The sequence below is a fragment of the Triturus cristatus genome, chromosome 9, assembly GCF_964204655.1.
Source record: "Triturus cristatus chromosome 9, aTriCri1.1, whole genome shotgun sequence".
NCBI classification, from domain to species: domain Eukaryota; kingdom Metazoa; phylum Chordata; class Amphibia; order Caudata; family Salamandridae; genus Triturus; species Triturus cristatus.
Window position 1 is genome coordinate 500,811,421 of NC_140592.1, and position 20,559 is coordinate 500,831,979.

Consider the following 20,559-nt stretch of genomic DNA (forward strand, 5'->3'; position numbering starts at 1 on the left):
GGAAATATAAAAGGCTTTTTCAGGTTCATTCAATCTGGTACACTTCCTGTCCCTTCAGGATGAAGGGACAGATCTCAGGAAGGACTGTGTAAGTCACAAGATTTTATATTGCTTAAAAGATATTTATAGTCTGCAGGAATAGATGTCCTCTTCATTGATCCTCTTTTGGCCGGCATCAATAGCGCCTTTGAATTTTTCACTTAAGACCCATTTAAGGTTCCCAGCAGTTGCCCTTCCTAGAAGCTGTGCTCTTACCGACTCCACTTTGCAGTTGTTTATTTCCTACACTCATAGCCTCACTGCATCACTTGCCTGACTTTTCCAATCAAACATGTTTTGTCAATTTTTTCTGCAGCGGAAGCGTCATTATTGGCAGCTGGAAAGCAAATGCATCACTCTTTTCCACAATGAAACTGGAGGAAAATTCTATAAGGTAGGTCTCAGCTCATAGCTTCATCGTCTGAGCACATAGTATCCCAAATCAAAAGCCATGGAATTTAAGGCCATCTACACAGCTTTACCATGGTGACAGGCTACTCTTTGAGCACATTTTGAATTTTATGTTCAGTTTCAGGTAGTAGAAATGAAGTATTACCAAATTTGAAAAGGTTGCTTCATCAAATTAGTTGAATGGTTGGGAGGGTGTGATTAGGAGGAGATGTTCAACAGCTTCGGGTTGTTGGCGTCCTTAGAAGGAGGTTGGGGGTGTTGGAGGACCATTATAGTCTTTTTCTTTCTCTTAAAATAATTTTATAGGGATCCTGTTTAGTCATGGAGCAAAGACGAGAGTGTGTGCACACTGCCTATAGTTAAAATGAAAGGGGTTCAGTTGTTATAGTATGGGAGTTGCCATCTGCAGAGGCATTTAATGCAGCATTAATTAATGAGTGGCATATACACCTTAAGAAGACATGGTATGAAACAGCTTCTTATCTGACCTTTCTCTTAATTTACAAATCCATTGTAAGTATATTTCATAGCTTGACTTAGTTTTTAACAGACCCATATTAGGAACTGAGAGATCTTTAGACTCACACTTCAATATTTTTATAGTATGTGCACCTATGAAGCATTCTATGCTGGAGCATATTTGGTTCTGATGTTTGCTAAAATATTAGTAATAAGTAAGCCAGGGGCCACAATTGAGCTCAGGGAGCGATTTTCCCTGTTCCTACTTTTCCACCTAGGGATGTCAGTTAGTCAGTCGGTCAAAATACTTTATTTTGATCACACAGATCAACAAAGTAAAAAAAAATAGACACAGTTTACAGAGCACTAAATAGATGAAAAGGACAGTCCAGCTGATAGAATGGATAAAATTATTAAAACATGATAAAACAATTAGTGAACTAAACACATATACAATTTACAAAACATTTCACTGTATTAGTCTCGGTTCTAGCTGCTCAGGAAGTGACTTGCACATCCAGTAAGCACTTGGAGCACCTTAACCAGGTTGCCATAAGAAATTTGCCCAACCCAAAGACATGGGGCCGAGCTGTGCTGGTATTTAAAATTCTAAAAGCAACCTGGTGTTTCTTGGTACCAAGATTCCTACACAGTGGAACAATCCACTTTGCTCGCAACCTACTGTACTGGGGAGAAGAGAAAAATAGGTGTACCAATGTTTCAGTCCCCTCCCCACATGCCGGGCATTGGTTATCATCATCCCCATTCCCTACAGACCAGTTGAAAATAAAAAGTTTGGCCGGAAAGATACGAAATTGAAATAGCAGATATATTTTGCTTGCAAAAGAAGCTTTAATTTAATCAATGGCTCTCGCAAAGCTCAAAAATGGTTTAGAATAAATAAAAAATAAAGTGCTTCCCAAAACAAATTTCTGATCTTTTCTCTAGTTAACTGGCAGAAATCATCCAGAAAAATCAATGATCATGTAGACTTAACCTCTGTAAGAGAGTTTTGATAACATGGAACTAGGGATTTTGATTACACCCGGATGGGTCAACAAATCTTTGACACCTTTGCGATGGGGTTCAAGATTGAGTGAAGCCCATAAACTATACCAGAACAGTAACATTCGACATTCAATTTTGTGTACTATCTTTCTCTGGACAAGATCTAAATACAGAGGGTCAAGAGGTGTACTCATTGGAAGTGAAAGAATAGACCTCATAAGCCTATGCTTAGCCGTAGCAAGGCGAGTATGGTTTGATGATGCCCATACTTCAGCACCATACAATGCAGACCCAATAACTTGGGTCTGCCTGGAAAACGTTCTGCGGTGAACCTTCACCAAATTTACAGACTGTTGGGTAAACATTGATTGGGCCTTTTCAATCTGCAGGGCCCAGCTCAGGTTTGGTGTCAAACGAACGCCTAAGTAATCAAAGGAGTACATACAATCGATAGGCATGTTTTTCACCAAGATATATCTACTACAGTGAAAATTTCTGGCCCTAGAGAAAAACATGCATTTAGTTTTGGTACTGTTTAGCTCAAGGCCCCTCTCAGCACAGAATGAAGAAAATGGTTCAAGAGCAGTTTTAGGCCTTGCGGAGTCTTAGAAATCAATAAGGTATTATCGGCAAAAAGGAAGGATTGAACCCTCCTTTCTTGCAATACGTGGTGCATCACACCCCTCCTTACTAAGGTGGTGAATCACACCATTAATATAGAAAGAAAAAAGAGTATGGGCTAAAACACAGCCTTGTCCGACTCCTTGGACCACTCTAAATGGATCAGTGAGCTGTCCATCGGACCCCCATCAAACCTGAGCCTTATTTCTCTCATGTAGTCGCACTAAAATGTTCAATAGGAGGGGGGAATACCCAGGTTTGCCAGTACTCTCCACATTCTTGCCCAGGGAACAAGATTGAATGTTGTATGTAGATCTACAAAAAAGACATACAGCTTTCTGCCATGGAGTAACACCTTGCGCCAATATAGGCTAGGAACCTGAGGACCTGATCCAGGGTATTGATACCTGTGCGAAAACCCATCGGGAAGTCAGATAGATTACCCTCATCAATCCAATCCAATTCTACAAATGAAACAATACTTGTTTGCAGATTTTTTTTTGCATTGAATTTATCAACGAGACGATAGTTCGCCAGACTTGCCCGATCCCCCTTATTGTAGATGTGCAGGATCTCGTCGAACTTCCACAAAGGTGGAATTGCAAGACCCGCCAATATAGTATTTGAGAGAATATTTATATACTGATACCACGCTTCGGTTTTGGCTTTAAAGAAATCGTAAGGAATCCTTTTCGGACCCGGGCACAGGCAGGAATGCACGAATTAATGACATTTAGAGTCTCTGATAAAGTAAAGACAATAGCATTATTAAATTTCTAAGCATAGTTACATTCACTCAGTTTATCATCCATAGATAATGCTCCACTACTTGAATATAGCAGTTAATGAAGCCTACTTTTCCACCCAGGGATGTATTTTATGCTTTGCTTTGAAGTAGTGCAAAAAAGATAATCAGATTTTCAAAAGCTGGACTTGAAATCAGTGTGCCTTTTATCTCCCTGACTTCCACCTCAATTAACATATGTACAGTTGACTTCCGAGTGAGGGCCTCACCATGCATGTTAGATGCTGAAATATCTGATGTGCTTATTCATGCAATCAGCATAATTGCCAGTGTCTCTTGGACAGAGTCTGTACGTCTTTTTCTGTCACGTGTACCTTTCTTCCCGTAGGAGCTGCCATTGTCTAACATACTTGACATCCAAGCCTGGAAAGCATCGTCTTCCGCTCCGCTGACTGAGGGAGGAAGCCCCCACTGCTTTGAGCTACTCACAGATACCATGGTGTACTATGTAGGCGAGCGCTCCATCAACCCTGAGCCAGGCCAGCCTTGGTTGGGGGCTGAAGTGGGAGAGGCTTGGGAAAAAGTGGTCAGGCAAGCCCTGAGACCAGGCATGAACGAATCCAGTGTGTCTCCACTCCCCGGCCTGGCTAAGGATGGTGGTAAGAAGGAAAACTATGACCCTTCAATATTCTGGGTTACACTCTAGTCTGAATGTTGGGAGGTATGCTGAATGTCTGTCTGTAACCCCCATACAGCCTGTGAGGTCTGAAGCTCCCTTGAAAATGCCCCAAAGATTTGAAATCTAAGGACAAAGATAGCGAAAGCTTTGCATTGGGGCTGGGGCGGGGGAGGAATGTGAAAACCTATCAAGCTAGATCTGTGGCCACAAAATTGAAGAGAGTGAATAGAGCGAAACACATGCACTTGCCAACAAAGTAAAGATTAATATTAGGTTTTTAGAAATTATTTGATGGTAAAATTACACCAATAAAGTAAGTTCAAGGATCAACATTTGAGTTCCTGGCATTGCTTACAATTTGCATTCGAGTGAATTGCCTTCAATGCTTGAGTTTTCAGTATTGTGACTTATTTCTTTACTTGAAGTTCTGTTCTCTTTTTCATCACACAGGCAGCGGATTAGGGCTGCAGACGAACATGGTAAGTTATTTAACAAATACATTTTTTAGCCCTAATTCCATATAATATGCTCTGTCTCTGCAGGTAGGCTATTTATATACCATATACACCACAATTGAGCACACTTACTGTGGTGAACTCAAAGTCTTGGGTTGAGTGGGCCGGTGCGATCAGTGTGCTTGGTTCACCTATTGTATTTATGTGCCCCTACCCTACCGCTACCCAAATTCACTGGCTTGTTCTTTCAGAAGCATGGACTGTAGTATGTGTCTCTTCCAAGGTAAAGTCATTTAGTGCCTGCCATGACCTGTAATGGCTCAGTCTGTAGCAGCAACCATCTCCCTGGGTGAGAAGCATTCAGTCTTCACTGACTTTGAACAAGAATGGAGTGAGGCCTGAAAAGATGTCTGTGGTTAGAAGATAGATCCAAGAGCTACAAGTCGATGCTGCCTAACTATCTTTGGTTTTGTCTGGGCATCAACACTCATAAATGGACTGTCAGAGTACTCATTCCCCAGTACAATGCCTCAGCTTTACTCCAAAGCCGAGAAAACTTTAAATTGCTTTATAAAGTATGGGGCTATCAGAACAGGGAGACTTACTTAAAAAAAATGGAGCAAAAAATAAATGGGAAACCAAAATAATATATCAAGAGAATGTAAAATAAATAGATATTGTGCTATTTAACAACTTATGTCTAATTTTGAGGGAGAAGCAGTCTTCTTCTTCTAATTTCAATTTGCAGGAATACACTATTCCACTGAATTCCAATTTCATTCGTACTAATTGAAAATCATTACTGTGTAAGATATATATTAAGGATAACGTCATATCTAATCTTGGCTCACAAAGCCTGGAACAGCGTAACAAGGTAGACACACAATAATACCAGCACCTGGGAAGTAGCTAGTATTTCAAGAGAGGACACGGCAAAGCCTTGTCCAGTTAGCATTACAGCTGTTCAACAGAGGATGGGGAGAGGATGTAGCCTTACAGCTGGAGCGGTGGACGTCAAAGCTGGGGAACCGGGTTCGAGTCTTGGCAACAACGCTCAACATTCTGTGATTCTGGGCAAATCACGTAATCTTCCCGTGAATAACAACATTTAAAAAAATGTCTCTGTGTAACAAAACTAGTGCTCATGTACAGCGCTCTGATACCCGATGTTTCAGGTCTAGGTCGCGCTGTATAAAACTCTCAAAATTAGAATAAAAAAGTGCTCCACTGTGTCTGACACAAGAGCATTTACATCTAATTGACACTCACACGTTACATATCCACACTACTAAACATACCATCTTAAGGAAATCTTCAGGTGTCATAAACAGACCCCTAGGGCATTGTATACCACAGTGTTTAGTTTCAAAGAACTAATGTGGCCTCCACCCGAATATCAAATGTACAAACTCGTCATGGATTTCTGAAGACAAAGGATGGAATCAGAATCTTGGTTTTCTCCTTATGTATTCAAAGATTCTCCAAATTATTCACAGAACCATCTTGTAGGGTTGTTAAAGTGTACAGTCTGTTCTATAAAAACAGAACACAATGGTAAATTAAACTATTCAATAAAAAGGAAAATTAAAGTACAAATACATGCTGTAGTTACATGCTACATATTACATGCTACATATTACATGCTACATATTATAGTATGACATTGGAATAGTGCCATGTCATTATGTTTTTAAAAAACTAAAAAGATCCCAAACTACACTAAGTCCTTTCAGGTGAGTCTAATCTCTTGACCCAGTTGTCATTAGAAAGGCATAAGCTACCTATATTTGTTTACCCTTTGTGCTTATTTTGTCAATGGAATGTGAACCACAGGGGTATTTTATGCTGCATGTAACAAGGTCCTAGTCACATTTTCCATACTCTCATATGGGAATTTCTTTGGCAGTTTAAAGATAATTGATAGCTATGTATTTAACAACATTGTGACATAAATAAGAAGATGGTGCTGGTCTCCCATCAACACATGAGGACTCTTTTCATGCTCCAGTTTCCCGCCAGTCTCAAAAGCCATTCTTCAACCCTGCCGTGGAGATTGCTCTGGCTGCCTGATCATCCACCCTATGGGCAGATCCCTACTCAGTGTCCTACTGGACAGCTCACCTCTTTCTCCTGTATCTCTGTATTGATCTTCTGAATGATCTAGTTCACCCTCTTTCACACCCAAACTCTGAGGTGTCCCCTGCCAACCCGCTGTCCCATGGCTTCATACTGGCAAATAGGGTCTTTGCCCTCAGTTCTTGGCACATTGCCTATTGCATGTATATGAATAACTGTAACCAGCACCGCAGCAGTCTGGCTCAGTGTCCCAATCGCTTTCTCTGCAGCCAGTCCTCTTAGAAACTTCATCTTTATTCATCGTACTTCTTGAGTCAGGGGGTTCCACTTTCCCTCTCTGACTTCTCTTCCACTTGCCAGCCAGCAACAACATGCCACCTGTTATACTCTTCGATTTTGGGAGTGTGTGCCCTTGCCAGTCTGCCCCATCAGACCTGTATCCTGCAAAGATTCATGTGTCTGGGGTGGTGCCCAGTCCCTATCTTGAGCAGTCCCCATGATCAGGTACATCTTAAGGATTTTTGGGGCCCTGGGCCAAACGTATTTGAGGGCCCCTGTTTGAAACAATTTTGAATTTATGATTCAAATTCATTTCTTTCAAGCCCTCTTTGGCCAGGTAACACACTCTCACACATCTCCCACATTATAAATAAATTAAAGGAAAACGGCCTTTAAAACAACCTGTTTATAAATTATTCAAGGTCATTAGGGCTCCTGTCTCATCCTACACTTCTGTATAGCACTCCACTCGGAAGATTTTCACACTTAGGGGTGAGTCTTCAATTAAACTCTCAGGGTGTGGCCCTTTCTTGCTAGGGAACAACCCACTCTTTGTTGCCACTTTATTAAGCCAGGTTGTGGCCTCTGCTCCCCTTTTCCTCCCCCAGTGCTCCCTCATGCTGAGGGCCCACAGAATGAAAAATACCATAGGGCTGGTTTCGAGTTTGACGAAGACAGTACTTTTCTACTCAACAAACTATTGTTTAACCATTCAGGTGGCAAATAATGTACAAAAGGGGTTAGAGGTATTCCTTAAAAGTTTCATAAGTACTCACATCATTCAAATGATTGCATTCTTCCCTAATGTGTAGTCAGATTAACCAGATTACCCCCATTTCTACTCTCTTGATGGTAATTTTAGGGTCTTTAGATATATTTTATGAAGCTGCCCATTTCTTTTGACATATTTGAATCAATTATCTGGAAATGTTTGTTTATTTTTTAGTTTGGCGTCAATCTTACTCATCACACTCAAATCCAAATGCCCCAATCACTCAAAAGTCATCTAATAAGGGAATGGATTTATATTTCAATTTTAAATTGCTGTCAGGAGGTTTGTCTCAATAGCTAAACCTTGCATTAGCTCAGTTTTGGAGAATTCTGTTCCCTTTTTAAGAGAATCCAATAAGTTTATCGACCCCTCTGTTGGCATAAAATGTTCAAAACAGTCTTTCATCAGTAGGGTGCTTTCAGGGCCCATACTTGCCTATCACTGCTGGTGTCTCTTTTAGGCATCCCTTATTAAAATCTGACATCTACCCCATGAATGGAAGACTCTAATTTGGCTTACACACCATAACTATATTCCTTTTGGCCAATAAAACTGCTGTCAGAGAACCTCACCATGTATTTCTCCCCTTTGTAGATATTATGAACCCCAAGAGGTATATTTTGGCATGGTGCGATCCCACTTAATACATTAGATTGTGAGTTTGTTAGTAATTTCCCCAAGTAATTCCAAAATCTCTTGCACATCCACATTATATGTAGGACATCTGTAGTCATTAGTTTACGTCTCAGCCACATGTATTTATCCAAACATCTTATTTTGCACCTCAAGTGTCAGGTATGTCCTATGGTTATAATTATATTGAATATATTTACTGCTTGCATTATGAGACCCTTTCTATGTAGAATAGCCAAGCCTATATCATTCTTGACCTGTAAGTTCTTATGTATGTCAGCGACCCACCTTTCCCTTAATAGGAAATGGCTGATCTTGACTATGCCTTGCAATGGTTCTCTGTGTTAGTAATGCAAGTTTATATTTTGTTCAATATTGATAACACTGGCAAATGTACACACTTATGCCGTTCTATCATTTATGTGTTAGATGGGTTTCTAGCTGCCCTATACTGATGAAATTGGCCATCCATGTCCGAAAGTTGTATAGATGTCATTGAATTGTCAAAATAGCTGATTCTTATCCATGTTTTCAATATAGTCCTAGGGCGAGGCGACCACCCCCTGATTGACATCTGAAAGTGTCCACCTACATAAGGCAAAGAGCGCAAGCTTACGTAAACACCCCATTGCCCAAGATTGCAATTCTTTGGCCGAGAAAGTTTCTCACACTTTTAAAGAGGATACGCGTCTCCCTTGAGTGTCTCACTACAGTCACACTTTGTCGCTGGTTTCTCACATTATTCGTAACAGACTGAACCAAGTATACTGATAGCTAGATTTCTAGACAGAGTAGCTTAGAAGAGTCGAACACGACTGTTTGATGCGCCGGAAAAGTCGGTGACTGCATATTTACCACAGGGACTGCCCACTCTGCCACTTACAATTAGAAGGAACAGACTGGGATGGGGTTTGGATAGTTTGGGAAGTTGATTTAAGGGAAATGGCTGGGCAGTTACCTTAGAAGACTATATTAATGTAAAATCCTAGCAAATCGCACACGCTAGTGTATACTGTGCAATATTTCGGTATATGATTATGATTCAAGGTCTATTGAACATTGTATCTGTTTCAAGATTGCCAATAAAAAGATATTAACAAGCATTGGCATAGCCAATAGGTCTCGCCTTTGGGACCTTGTAAGTGTTTAGCCATGCAACAGTTGTTGTTGCACCAAAGAAATTGTGCTGCATAAATAAATACTTATAAGGTCCCAAAAGCGAGACCTATTGGCTATGCCAATGCTTGTTCTTTGTAAAGAAATAGATGCTTGTTTCTATTTCTTTACTTTTGCTATAATCGCGGCACCGGCGCTTTATTTTTAACATCAAAAGTAAAGCGCCGGTGCCGCGATAATACAAAAGGTAAAGAAATAGAAACAAGCATCTATTTCTTTACTTTTGCTATAATCGCGGCACCGGCGCTTTATTTTTAACATTAAAAGTAAAGCGCTGGTGCCCGATTATAGCAAAAGTAAAGAAACAAGCATCTATTTCTTTACAAAGAAAAAAGCTGGGGGGAAAAATGCTACCGCCGGCCACAGCCTGCAGTGCAAGCGCGCCCGCGCACAGGCACTGCATGCTGTAGCCGGCGGTAGCATTTTTTGAAGCTCTCCTTACATAAGGTCTCTGCCAGACCAGCGCAAGTGCTGGGTCAGGCTCGACCTACCGCCAGCCACAGCCTGCAGTGCAAGCGCGCGCCCGCGCACATGCACTGCATGCTGTAGCCAGCGGTAGCATTTTTTGAAGCTCTCCTTACATAAGGTCTCTGCCAGACCAGCGCAAGTGTTGGGTCAGGCTAGACCTAAAAAAACTACAATAAAGTAAATTACAAAGCATGTCTTACTTAAGGTATAACATACGGTGCTAGCTTTTACTGAATAAGAAATGTATTGAAAATATATTTTTATTTCAGAAGCACAGCCTGTAAAGAAAATATTGCTGAACAAATCTGGTAAAAAGAAAATCAGGATGGTAGCTAGATTGTTCCTTCATCAGGCCAACCCGCTTGAAACGCTCACAAAAGCCAAACAAGCATTTGCAATGCAATAGGTCTCGCATTTGCGAGAGTTTGAGCTATTGGCATTGTAAATGACGATGCCTTTTATTTATGCGTTTGAAAACCTGCAATCTGTGCGTAAACAAGCACTTTGTACTTACAGTCCTTGCTTATGAGAAGCAAAGCTGGCAGTCTCTTTTACTGACAGCCTTGCTTCTCGTAATTAAGAATTATAGGTACAAAGTGCGTGTTTATGCACCACTTGCAGGTTTTCAAAACAAATTAATAAAAGGCATTGTCATTTACAATGCTGATAGCTCCAACTCTCGCAAATGCGAGACCTATTGCATTGCAAATGCTTGTTCATTATACGTGCACCACAAAAATAACACTTAGCACCAAACATTTGTAGTTTGTCCAGGACATTAAGAACACCCATAGCTCGGTGCCTGGAAGAGAGAGAAATAAACAGGAGGGGGAGGGAGAGGGAGATGTAGAAAGAAAGAAAATCAGAGACAGAAATTAGGAATTCCAGATAAGGACAGAGAGAGAGATAATGAGAGACAGGCAGAGCAGGACAAAAGTCAAAGATAGGGAGAAAATAGAAAGTCAGAGACAAGGATACACAAAGATACAGAGAGAGGGAAAAAGAAGACAGACAGGAAGTGGCAGAGAAAGGCAGGCGGAGAGACAAGGCGAGAGCGTCAGAATGACAGATGGCTAGAGAAAGACGAGGAGAGAAAGGGAGACCAGAGAGGCATAAAAAGAGGGAAAGCAAAAGAAAGACAGAGACTAAGAAAGACAGAGCCAGGACGGGAGAAAAAATGGAGAAAGAGACAGGGAGAGACATACTAGGAGCCAACAAGAGAGCACACACAAAGCAAGCAGGCGGCCAAGGGAGGGGGATGGGAGGGGAGCAGAACAAGCCTTTATGTATACACAGATATCAACGCTGCCGCCCATGAAAGCAAGAAATCGGGATAAAATAGAACAGTGCAAAATGTTTTACCTAGAGGAGGCAACCCCTTGTTTAGCAAATGAGAACTTCCCATTGAGGTGTATGTCCAGACTCCCTACAGTTAAGAACTTGAGGGAAATGTTTAAAAAATCCTAAGCATATGGCGGCCACTTCAGTTTTTCTCTGAAGTAACACACGAGCGCACACGCACCAAAGCCCCAGCGCTGCTGTCTCTGAAAGTGGGAGAGGCGAGGCAGGCGGGGCTTGGCTCCGGCCGGATTGATCTTCTGTTTAGCAGGCTCCAAAGAGCACTAAAAGATGAGGTGGGAGGTGTAAAAAGAAAAATGAAAACAATCTCCATCCGCTTGATCTACAAAATGGGGACCGTGCAGTTGTTTTGCTCGGTGTGGTCAGATGCGTAACACCAGCTTACAATGTCGCTGCTTTGCTGTTAGTGCAGGTAGTCTATACACAGTGACAGCTAACATCTTATTAAAAAAATATATAACCGTAGCAGGACAACAGAGCAAGCCAGTTTAAAAAAAACAAAGTCAGCCTATAGAGCAGGACCAATAAATAAATGACACTGAAAAAAATCTTGCATGGCGAAGAGAAAAAGAACAAGACAAGCCCGGCGGTGCGTGGCGCGCGCGCTTGGCGGGGGCGGGGGAGCGCATTCCAGGCGGGGGAGCAGACCCTTTGAAGTGCTCCCAAAAGCCGAGTGCATGGCGGCACGATGCGCGTGATTGTGCGCGTGCTAGCCATGCAATCAGCTTTTGGGAGCACTTTGAAATGCCTCTTTACAATAGTCTCGCTTTGCGATCGCTTACGCGATAGCAAGGCGAGACCTAAAAAGGCAATTTTCTCCACGCTTGACAATTCTAAGCCATCTCTAAATGTCAGACTATCACAAATGTAATAGCCACCTCATCAACACATGTGCACGCGATGGTGACATGTAGATATAACCTTCATCCATCTTCTATTCAAAGGCTATAGCTACATTTAGAAGTGCCTAAAGATGCTGTCTTGATAGTTTCGTGAGTGTTTCCACACATGCAAATGTAGGCCACCTTCTGCTGCTAGGCTCATCCAGCAGTCTCCTTTCAATGTTATCATAATCACGCTTCTGAGACACAGACATGGCAATGGAGCTTTCAATGCTGACCATCCATGTACTTGCCCACTTTGCCATCATACTGAAGGATCTGCCTTCATTTAATTTATAATTACAAAAAAGTGAAACAGTTTACAAAAAAGCAAAACAGTACCACTCCCAGGCTCAAAGAAAATGTTGAAAAAGCATCCAGCAGCCAAAAACAAATGTGTGCTTGTATCCGAACCCGGCCATATTTTGTCTACATTCTTCAAGGCTCCCTATACCCAGTGGCGTACAGTGGGGCCACAGAGGTGGTTGCCCCGGGTGCAAAATTCGTAGCGGGTATGTTTAGGGGTGCAACATTTTAATAAGGGCACAAACTTTTATAAGAAAAGTGGAAGGATACTTGTCTTGCCCTGGGCGCTGGCAGCCCACGCTACGCCACTGCCTCTACCAGCCGCACTACCCCACAAATGGCGGCACTTTGCTCTAACACAGTGGGGCCAACGCATTACAGAATCAAAGCTCATATGCAACGCAAAGTCTTAGATATTGCTATTACCTGGAACCTGTGCAATTGTACCATGAAATACTGATTCCACGGAGGTATTACTGGATGAGTTAAGTACCTCCTATCCTGAGGTTTGCACTCAGAAATGAGGCATAGCATGCCTTATCAAGGTGTGAGATTCATGATCATTATTTATCACACCATATTCCGCATAATGTACATCTTTCCTGTTGAAACTAACATTTGGACGCAAATGGAAGTTTAATCCTAACTCATAAATAAGCTTTAGTGTTCCGCCCTCATGGTCAAACTAAACAGATTGCTCTTAACATATCTAACATATTCTAACCCTAGCTAAAAAATAAAAAAAGAAAGAGGTAAAAAACAGTGGCGGACGGTGACATTTGAAAGTGGTGAGGCCTAAAATGTTTGGCATACTTCAGCATAGCGAGCGAGCGTAGCGAGCGAGCCCGAACAACCTAAGGGGGGTTCGAGGGGGTTCTCCCCCCGAGAAAATTTTGAAAAAAGAGTGGAAAAATTGTGAATTTTCAAGCAAATTTGAGAAAGCAGAAAGGTTAATAAAGCAATGAAGAAAGTGCAGTTATTACAGTAATAAAGAGATCATGTCATATAACATAGGTAGCTGCTTATTCAGTATAACCACAGAGCTTCATAACAGACTTTGAGATATAATGCATTTCTGAGTACCTCACAGGTGTTTTTTATTAAACAAACAACTAAACAGGTGGTCGGAAACTAGCAGCATTGAACATACATATGTTTACTTTTTGTATCTAAAATCAGCACGTCTGTCTTTAAGAGCAGCAAACTATTCAATTACTTGAACGTTAAAATCAGAGATATTTTGAACTAACTTGCTCTCTATAGAGAGCATTGCCAAAGCAATCAATCTTTCCTGAAGCATGGTGTTTCTTAGGAATGTCTTAATCCTCTTTAAGGCGGAAAAAGATCGTTCTGCCTCTGCTGTTGTCATAGGAGTGGTTATGACAATTTTAAGTAAAGTCACTGTCTCTGTAAATGTCTTTTCCATATTAAGTTTATGAATTAAAGTCAGCAAAGCCCTGGCATCTCTGGCATTTCGGTACACAGGCATTGAGTACAGTACAGTCAGCTCACTTTTGAGGTCCTCTTGGTTGAGCATAGGATAAGCTTCCACAGCCTCATGCAGAGCATGCTCAGGGAAGGATTCACCATATTTTGCAAAGTTTTGACTTTCCAATAATGCGGCACTCACCAAATGTTTTGTGACAGCAAAACGTTCTTGTGCATGCACAATTACAATGTCACATATCTCCTTTGCATTTCGGACCAGAGTGGTGATGTTTTTCCTGTGGTTTGCAAAAATTGAAGCCTCTGGCAGTTTGCTGTCTAAATTGTCAACCTCATTTCTCACTATGCTTATGCGCTCGACAAACATAGCGGTATTTCTTTTCACAGAGACAGTATCGATCTCTCGTGCTTGTAACTGATTGTATAAATTTTCGACAGCTGACATTATGTCTTGAAATAAAAACAGAAAGAACTGAAACTCTCTATCTTCTAGTGTTCTAGCAAAGCCACGGGCTTCACTTTGAGTTTTGAAATCAAAGGTTTTATTGACTTCTATATTATGAAAACATTTCACAAGGTCCTCCCTATATTGATATATTAGTTGGACTGTACGTATGTTAAAGTTCCAACGAGTTGAGGATCCCCTTGGAACCCTTTTGTCCACAATCTCCTGAAGTGCTTCCGTTCTTTTTGGGGAACGTGAAAAGAATGCTGCCATGCCTCCTACATCCTGAAAGAAAATTCGTGTCTCAGAGAGCTTTGATACTGCCTGCTGCATAATAAGATTAAGTTGGTGGGCGTAACAGTGCACGTAATGAGCATAAGGGTACACATCTCTAATTCTTTTCTGTACTCCACCAAGGCTTCCACTCATTATGGACGCACCATCATAGCTTTGTGCAATAGGTTTTTTTTTTGGTGCACCTCTGGAAAAATGAAGTTCAGTTGACGCAGTATATCTGCAGTAATGGTTTCTGTTGTAGAGTCTCTTAAATGAGTGAAACCATAGAACCTCTCCACAACATTATTGTCAGTGTCCAGGTACCGAAAGACTAATACGAACTGTGTTTGTGTGGCCACATCAGTGGTGTCATCAGCCTGAATAGCCACAAAGTCTGTGTTTTGCAACTCTTGGACAATATGGCTTCTCATAATTTCTAGCATACACTCAAGGAGTTCATTTTGTATAGTTTTAGAGGTGCCCTTAAAGACTGTAGCAGTTGCTAAATGTGCTTCCATTTCCTTGTCTATGCTTGCTATTAAATCCACAAGGCCTTTGAATATTCCTGGATTTGTGGAATCTTCAGATTCATCATGGCCTCGCAATGCCAGGTCGAAAGCACCACAGAAACGAATGCAATCAATTATTTTTGATAGTATGTGCCTATTCCGATCAACTGCTTCATTGTGTTTCTGTATTGTTTGGCGGTATGCACTGTTTATGTGCTGCTCAATCGGTGTGTCTCCCAACATTAATCACACTAAACAGAGACAAAGGATAACAGAAAAGAGCAAATCTTGCAGTCAGGGATGCTAGAAAGTGGGAAAATCAATAGATTTTATAATACTGCCCTCACACACCCGAGAGTGTCATGCTTCATCATTGGGCCGCATCATACACCAAGGTGCAGACCAACACCTTTGGTGGAGCGCAATTTTTTAGAGTGAATGATGAAAAAATGGTGGTGAGGGTAAAGTATAAAAGACAGAATAGTTAGAATGAACGCAAATTTGTGCTATTCAAAGAGAAAGACAACAGATAGTCTCTCAAAGTCAAGGGACCAAAGGAAAGCAGAAAGAAATTTAAAACTGTCTAGGGGTTGACTCTTGTACTTTATTCATGTCAACCTCTGGCAGGGTTAAAATGAAAAGGATGGGGTCTCTAGGGCAGGTAACGACCCTATAATCCCCCTGCTAAAACCAACATGTTTCTGCCAGCTATTCGTGTGCCCAGCCGGGTCACTCTGGCATTCGTCAGGGTGTTGGTCCCTATGGTGTACCCCTTGTCGAGTACTTATTACCTTGGATGTTCGGGACAATATACCCGTCTCGCTCTTTTAGGAAATTCCAAGAGGAGGAACATATAAGGGTTTACGAAAATTTTTCTAAACCCGGGGCTGCGGGGGCGGGTGCTCTTGTAGTCACACTTACTCCAAAGAGGTACCCGTCTACTGACGGAGGGAAAAAGGAACGGGTACCTCTTTGAAGTAAGTGTGACTACAAGAGCACCCGCCCCCGCAGCCCCGGGTTTAAAAATGTTTTCGTAAACCCTTATATGTTCCTCCTCTTGGAATTTCCTAAAAGAGCGAGACGGGTATATTGTCCCGAACATCCAAGGTAATAAGTACTCGACAAGGGGTACACCATAGGGACCAACACCCTGACGAATGCCAGAGTGACCCGGCTGGGCACACGAATAGCTGGCAGAAACATGTTGGTTTTAGCAGGGGGATTATAGGGTCGTTACCTGCCCTAGAGACCCCATCCTTTTCATTTTAACCCTGACAGAGGTTGACATGAATAAAGTACAAGAGTCAACCCCTAGACAGTTTTAAATTTCTTTCTGCTTTCCTTTGGTCCCTTGACTTTGAGAGACTATCTGTTGTCTTTCTCTTTGAATAGCACAAATTTGCGTTTATTCTAACTATTCTGTCTTTTATACTTTACCCTCACCACCATTTTTTCATCATTCACTCTAAAAAATTGCGCTCCACCAAAGGTGTTGGTCTGCACCTTGGTGTATGATGCGGCCCAATGATGAAGCATGACACTCTCGGGTGTGTGAGGGCAGTATTATAAAATCTATTGATTTTCCCACTTTCTAGCATCCTTGACTGCAAGATTTGCTCTTTTCTGTTATCCTTTGTCTCTGTTTAGTGTGATTAAGTCTGTTTGAGGGAGTCAGAGACAGTGTTGTCCCTCGTCTCTTCTACTTTGTGGGTTGATGTCTCCCAACATTCCCAGTCTTGTTACGTTTTCCATATGCTTTCTTGTGTGTGCATGCTTTTTGATTTTTTCAGACAGATGCTTCAAGTCTATCACTCCTTCTCTTGTCCAAGGAAAATCACCATTAAACAGCAAGCAGGGGAAGCAGAACAGTTTGTTTCTTGACAGACACCCTGTAAGCCATTCAGCTTTTGTGTACCAGGTGTTTGAGAATGTACGTGTGTACAATTTTCCTCTGTCCTGGGTAACTTGTTGTAGTTGTAGGTCTGGCCGATCAGGTCCTAATCTCTTTATATGTAGTTTATCTTGTAGTGGCCGTGCATGGAATGACCGTGTAATTAATTGTTCTACCGTATTCATCATGGATGTCGATGCTGTCCTTACCAATATGAAAGAAGCCTGTCAATAGTCAAAGTACAACGTATAAGATATGGTGCAATAATATCAAATTTCAGTATAAGTACATCTATCATGTGCATTATCGCAATATATCTCCAAAGCTCCCCTTTGGACAACAGGACTGCTAAAAATACAGCCTTACTGCCTGCTGCCTCTGTGTGCCATAGTGGTTGCTGAAGACACTGCAAAAGAGACTGTTTGAGGGCCTTGAACAAGGCAAGGGATAGATAGTGCCTTTAACAACCGTTAGTGCCCAAAGCACAGGGCTAAGGCTCAGTATTAGTAAATGCTATCCACTGAGAGAACAATCTTCAGAATGTGCACCCACCCCAACCACCATCTAGAGTGACCAGTGACCACAAACATAGCCCTAATTCCAATATAAAAAAGGATATCATCAGTTTCCTTACCTTTAACACTGTTGTTTGCTGGGTCGTAGACGGGATGAAAGAGCAGCAAAGGAGGTTGGGTCCTCCTGTTCTCTGTCCAAAAATTGCCCAAAAATTAGGTAGTGGTTCAGTTAATGTTTCAGGCTTTTCCAGGTGCTGAAAATAAAAATATAACAATTTATTTTTGAAACATTAGGGTAATCAAACAAAGACTGGGGGGGGGGGGGGGGGAAACATAACGCTACAATTTTTACCTGCTTGCAGTTTGCATGTAGCTCTTACATGACAGTTAATAATAGCTTACTGTTGTATGTTAGGATTACAACTTACAAACTGCAAGTAACAAAATGATCTCTCTGACAAATGCAGTGACTCACTGACCTATTTACATCATGTGCATTTTGTGATCTGCATCAGGTACATGTTCTTTGCAGCAGGCACATTAACCTTCTGAAGTTCTGCGCTACCTTTCCATGAGTCAAAACTTCCATTACACAAAACTCTGATCTCTCTCTAGGAAAAACATGAACAATATCCTCACAATATGCTCCTCATGCACACCAACACCCAAAGATACTACACACATTATTAGATAGTCCATTTCACCCTCACACACAATAGATCACCAGTGCCATGTAGTGGGCAGCAGGATGCCCTCTAAAACGACAACTCAATACAAACTACTGAGTAATAATGCTTCTAAACAAGAGAAATGGCACAGTTCATTCTCTCACTCATTCAGATACAAAACTCACATCAAAGCGACTCTGTGCAAATTTAGACTCAGAAACGGCACATAAGCGGCTCATCCATTAATCCAGTAGGAATAGCTGTTAACCTGAATACACTGAAAAGTCCCACAGTTGGATTTACTGTTTACCTAAAATCTTAACAAAGAATTCTTAATACAAAGAGACCCGTGACCTGTTAACCTCGGAGACATCAAAATTTTTGATGTCTCCGAGGTCAACAGGATGCCCCTTTCAGGCCTTTCCTCCCTGCGCTCCGGAATGACTTGTAAACCCCCTGGTGCAAGTCAAAAATACATTGCAGATTAGGACAAGCACTTGCAATGCAACAGGTCTCGCATTTACGTGAGTTTGAGCTATTGACATTGTAAATGACAATGCCTTTTATTTATTTTTTGTTATTGAAACATAAATAAAATGCATTGTCATTTAAAATGCCAATAGTTTAAACTTGTATAAATGCTTGACCTATTGCAGGGCAAATGCTTGTTAATTTCAGGGGTACGGCCAAAGGTGTTAAGTTGCCAAGAGATGCAACAACTGGTTTATATCGTCGCTCCACTGTTAAATGTTGGTAGTGGGTATGTGGACGCCTTAACGACACCTCCCTCCCCCTTCGGTCTGTGGTCGCTGTTATTAGTCCATCACCCCCACGATGTCTTTCAGTCTTCCTTGTTCACCCCAAATTAACTGAGACAGATCCTGCCGAAAGCCTGTCTATGAGTCTGCCCCTTCACTGCACGCGGCTGAACCTGATGCTTGTCACACATGTTCCATTATTAACCTATTACTGTACCACCTAATTAAGACCATATTAAACATACGCTGCCCATACAGCGGTAAATCAAGCGGCCAATGGAAGCAAAGCAGAACTCTTTTGACACTTACACAAGAGGGGCTTGTCAAGGTGAGCCATATTTATGTCATATTTCCGGACTGCCTTTTGAAAGGCACTTGAACTCCTTCCAGGCTTTAAGCTGGAAGAAATTGGGACAATTAATTGTTTAAGCCTGGACGGTTAAAACAGAAGCATTTTGGCATTAAAATATCGAGTAACCCATCTAAATAGGTGATGGCAGTTATGTACTTGTCATTCAGAAATGAATAGTCCCTACTCGTTCACAGAGCGGCCCTGGGCACCACCGACAACAGGGCCCTTATCGATCGCTTATGCTTTGTTTTTGTTCCGTGCCATGAGAAGATTTACGTTTACAGGCAGTGTGTGCCTAGTGCGCAGCTCCGTGCCCCCGGCAGCGAGAAGCAGGGGCTGCCCTGCACCCCGTGCCAACAACTTACCATTACTGTACAGGAGCTGCAGTTCAGTGAACCCCATTGTTGGTTTTCTCACTGTTTGGCTCTTGGAAACAAGTGAAAAGAAGGGCACCGGTTAACACACTCGTCACACCCCTCCCACGCTGCCCCCGATCCCGCCTCTCGAGCTGGAAAGTGCTTCCAGGTTTAGCTAACGGGTACCAACTTTTGGCATGGCCGGAAATGCATGGTTTAATTCAATCTGGCGACAGCTGCCAATATTTTGAGGGTAATTTGGTAAAAGCCCCGCTCGCGAACCTTAAGCCAAATGAGCGTGCGTGAGCTGCACGTGGCAGTGGCACGCCTCTGGAGTCCCGTTAGGGCTCAGAGCGGCCATCCTTCATCACTTTAATCAGAAGTGATTGTGAAATGTGGGCGCGGGCCGCCACTTACTTTCTCTTTCTCCACTAAGTCCACAAAGGCCGTCCGCTCGAGGTGATCAGGAGAGGGTGAAAGGTGAGACGGGGAGAGAGAGGGACATGTTGTGGACGGGTTACATTCTGCACGGTGAAAGGAGGGGAGGGAATAAGGAAGCTGGTCTCGGTTATGTTCTGCAGGGTGAAAGGAAAACTTAAATTTTTATATGGAAAGAATAATTAAAGAGTCTCGACGACTCGTGCTCGTGACTCGGTGACTGCCTGACTGATGATGATCTCTGACTCCTCGTGTCGTGTCGCGTGTCGTCTCGTGTCTGTCGAGTGTCGACTCGTGTCGTGGCAGCAGCAGGCGCACTGGCGCGGTGACGTGGTGCGCCGACAGCGTAGGAATGGCCAATCACTACTGCAGGGCTTCACATTGCCGCAGTGGGATTGGCCATACGCGGCACCATGAGTCATCATGATGACCATGCTGCTGCTGCACTGCGCGCGCGGTGAAAGACTCAGTCAATCCTGGCGCTGCATTACCAGTGCCACTGCGCCAGCAGGGCCAGGATTGGCTTAAGAGCAGGGTT

The 20,559-nt window shown here is 42.3% G+C and overlaps 1 protein-coding gene across 1 annotated transcript in view; it reads left to right on the top strand.

Annotated features, from left to right (window-relative positions):
* LOC146798204 (serine/threonine-protein kinase D3-like) overlaps positions 1-20,559 on the top strand; it is a 508,587-nt gene that overhangs the window by 422,305 nt on the left and 65,723 nt on the right. Inside the window, exons 9-11 of the mRNA XM_085625489.1 lie at positions 356-433; positions 3,672-3,942; positions 4,413-4,441. Of these exons, the coding sequence (XP_085481615.1) occupies positions 356-433; positions 3,672-3,942; positions 4,413-4,441 (378 nt within the window). The remainder of the gene's footprint in view (positions 1-355; positions 434-3,671; positions 3,943-4,412; positions 4,442-20,559) is intronic.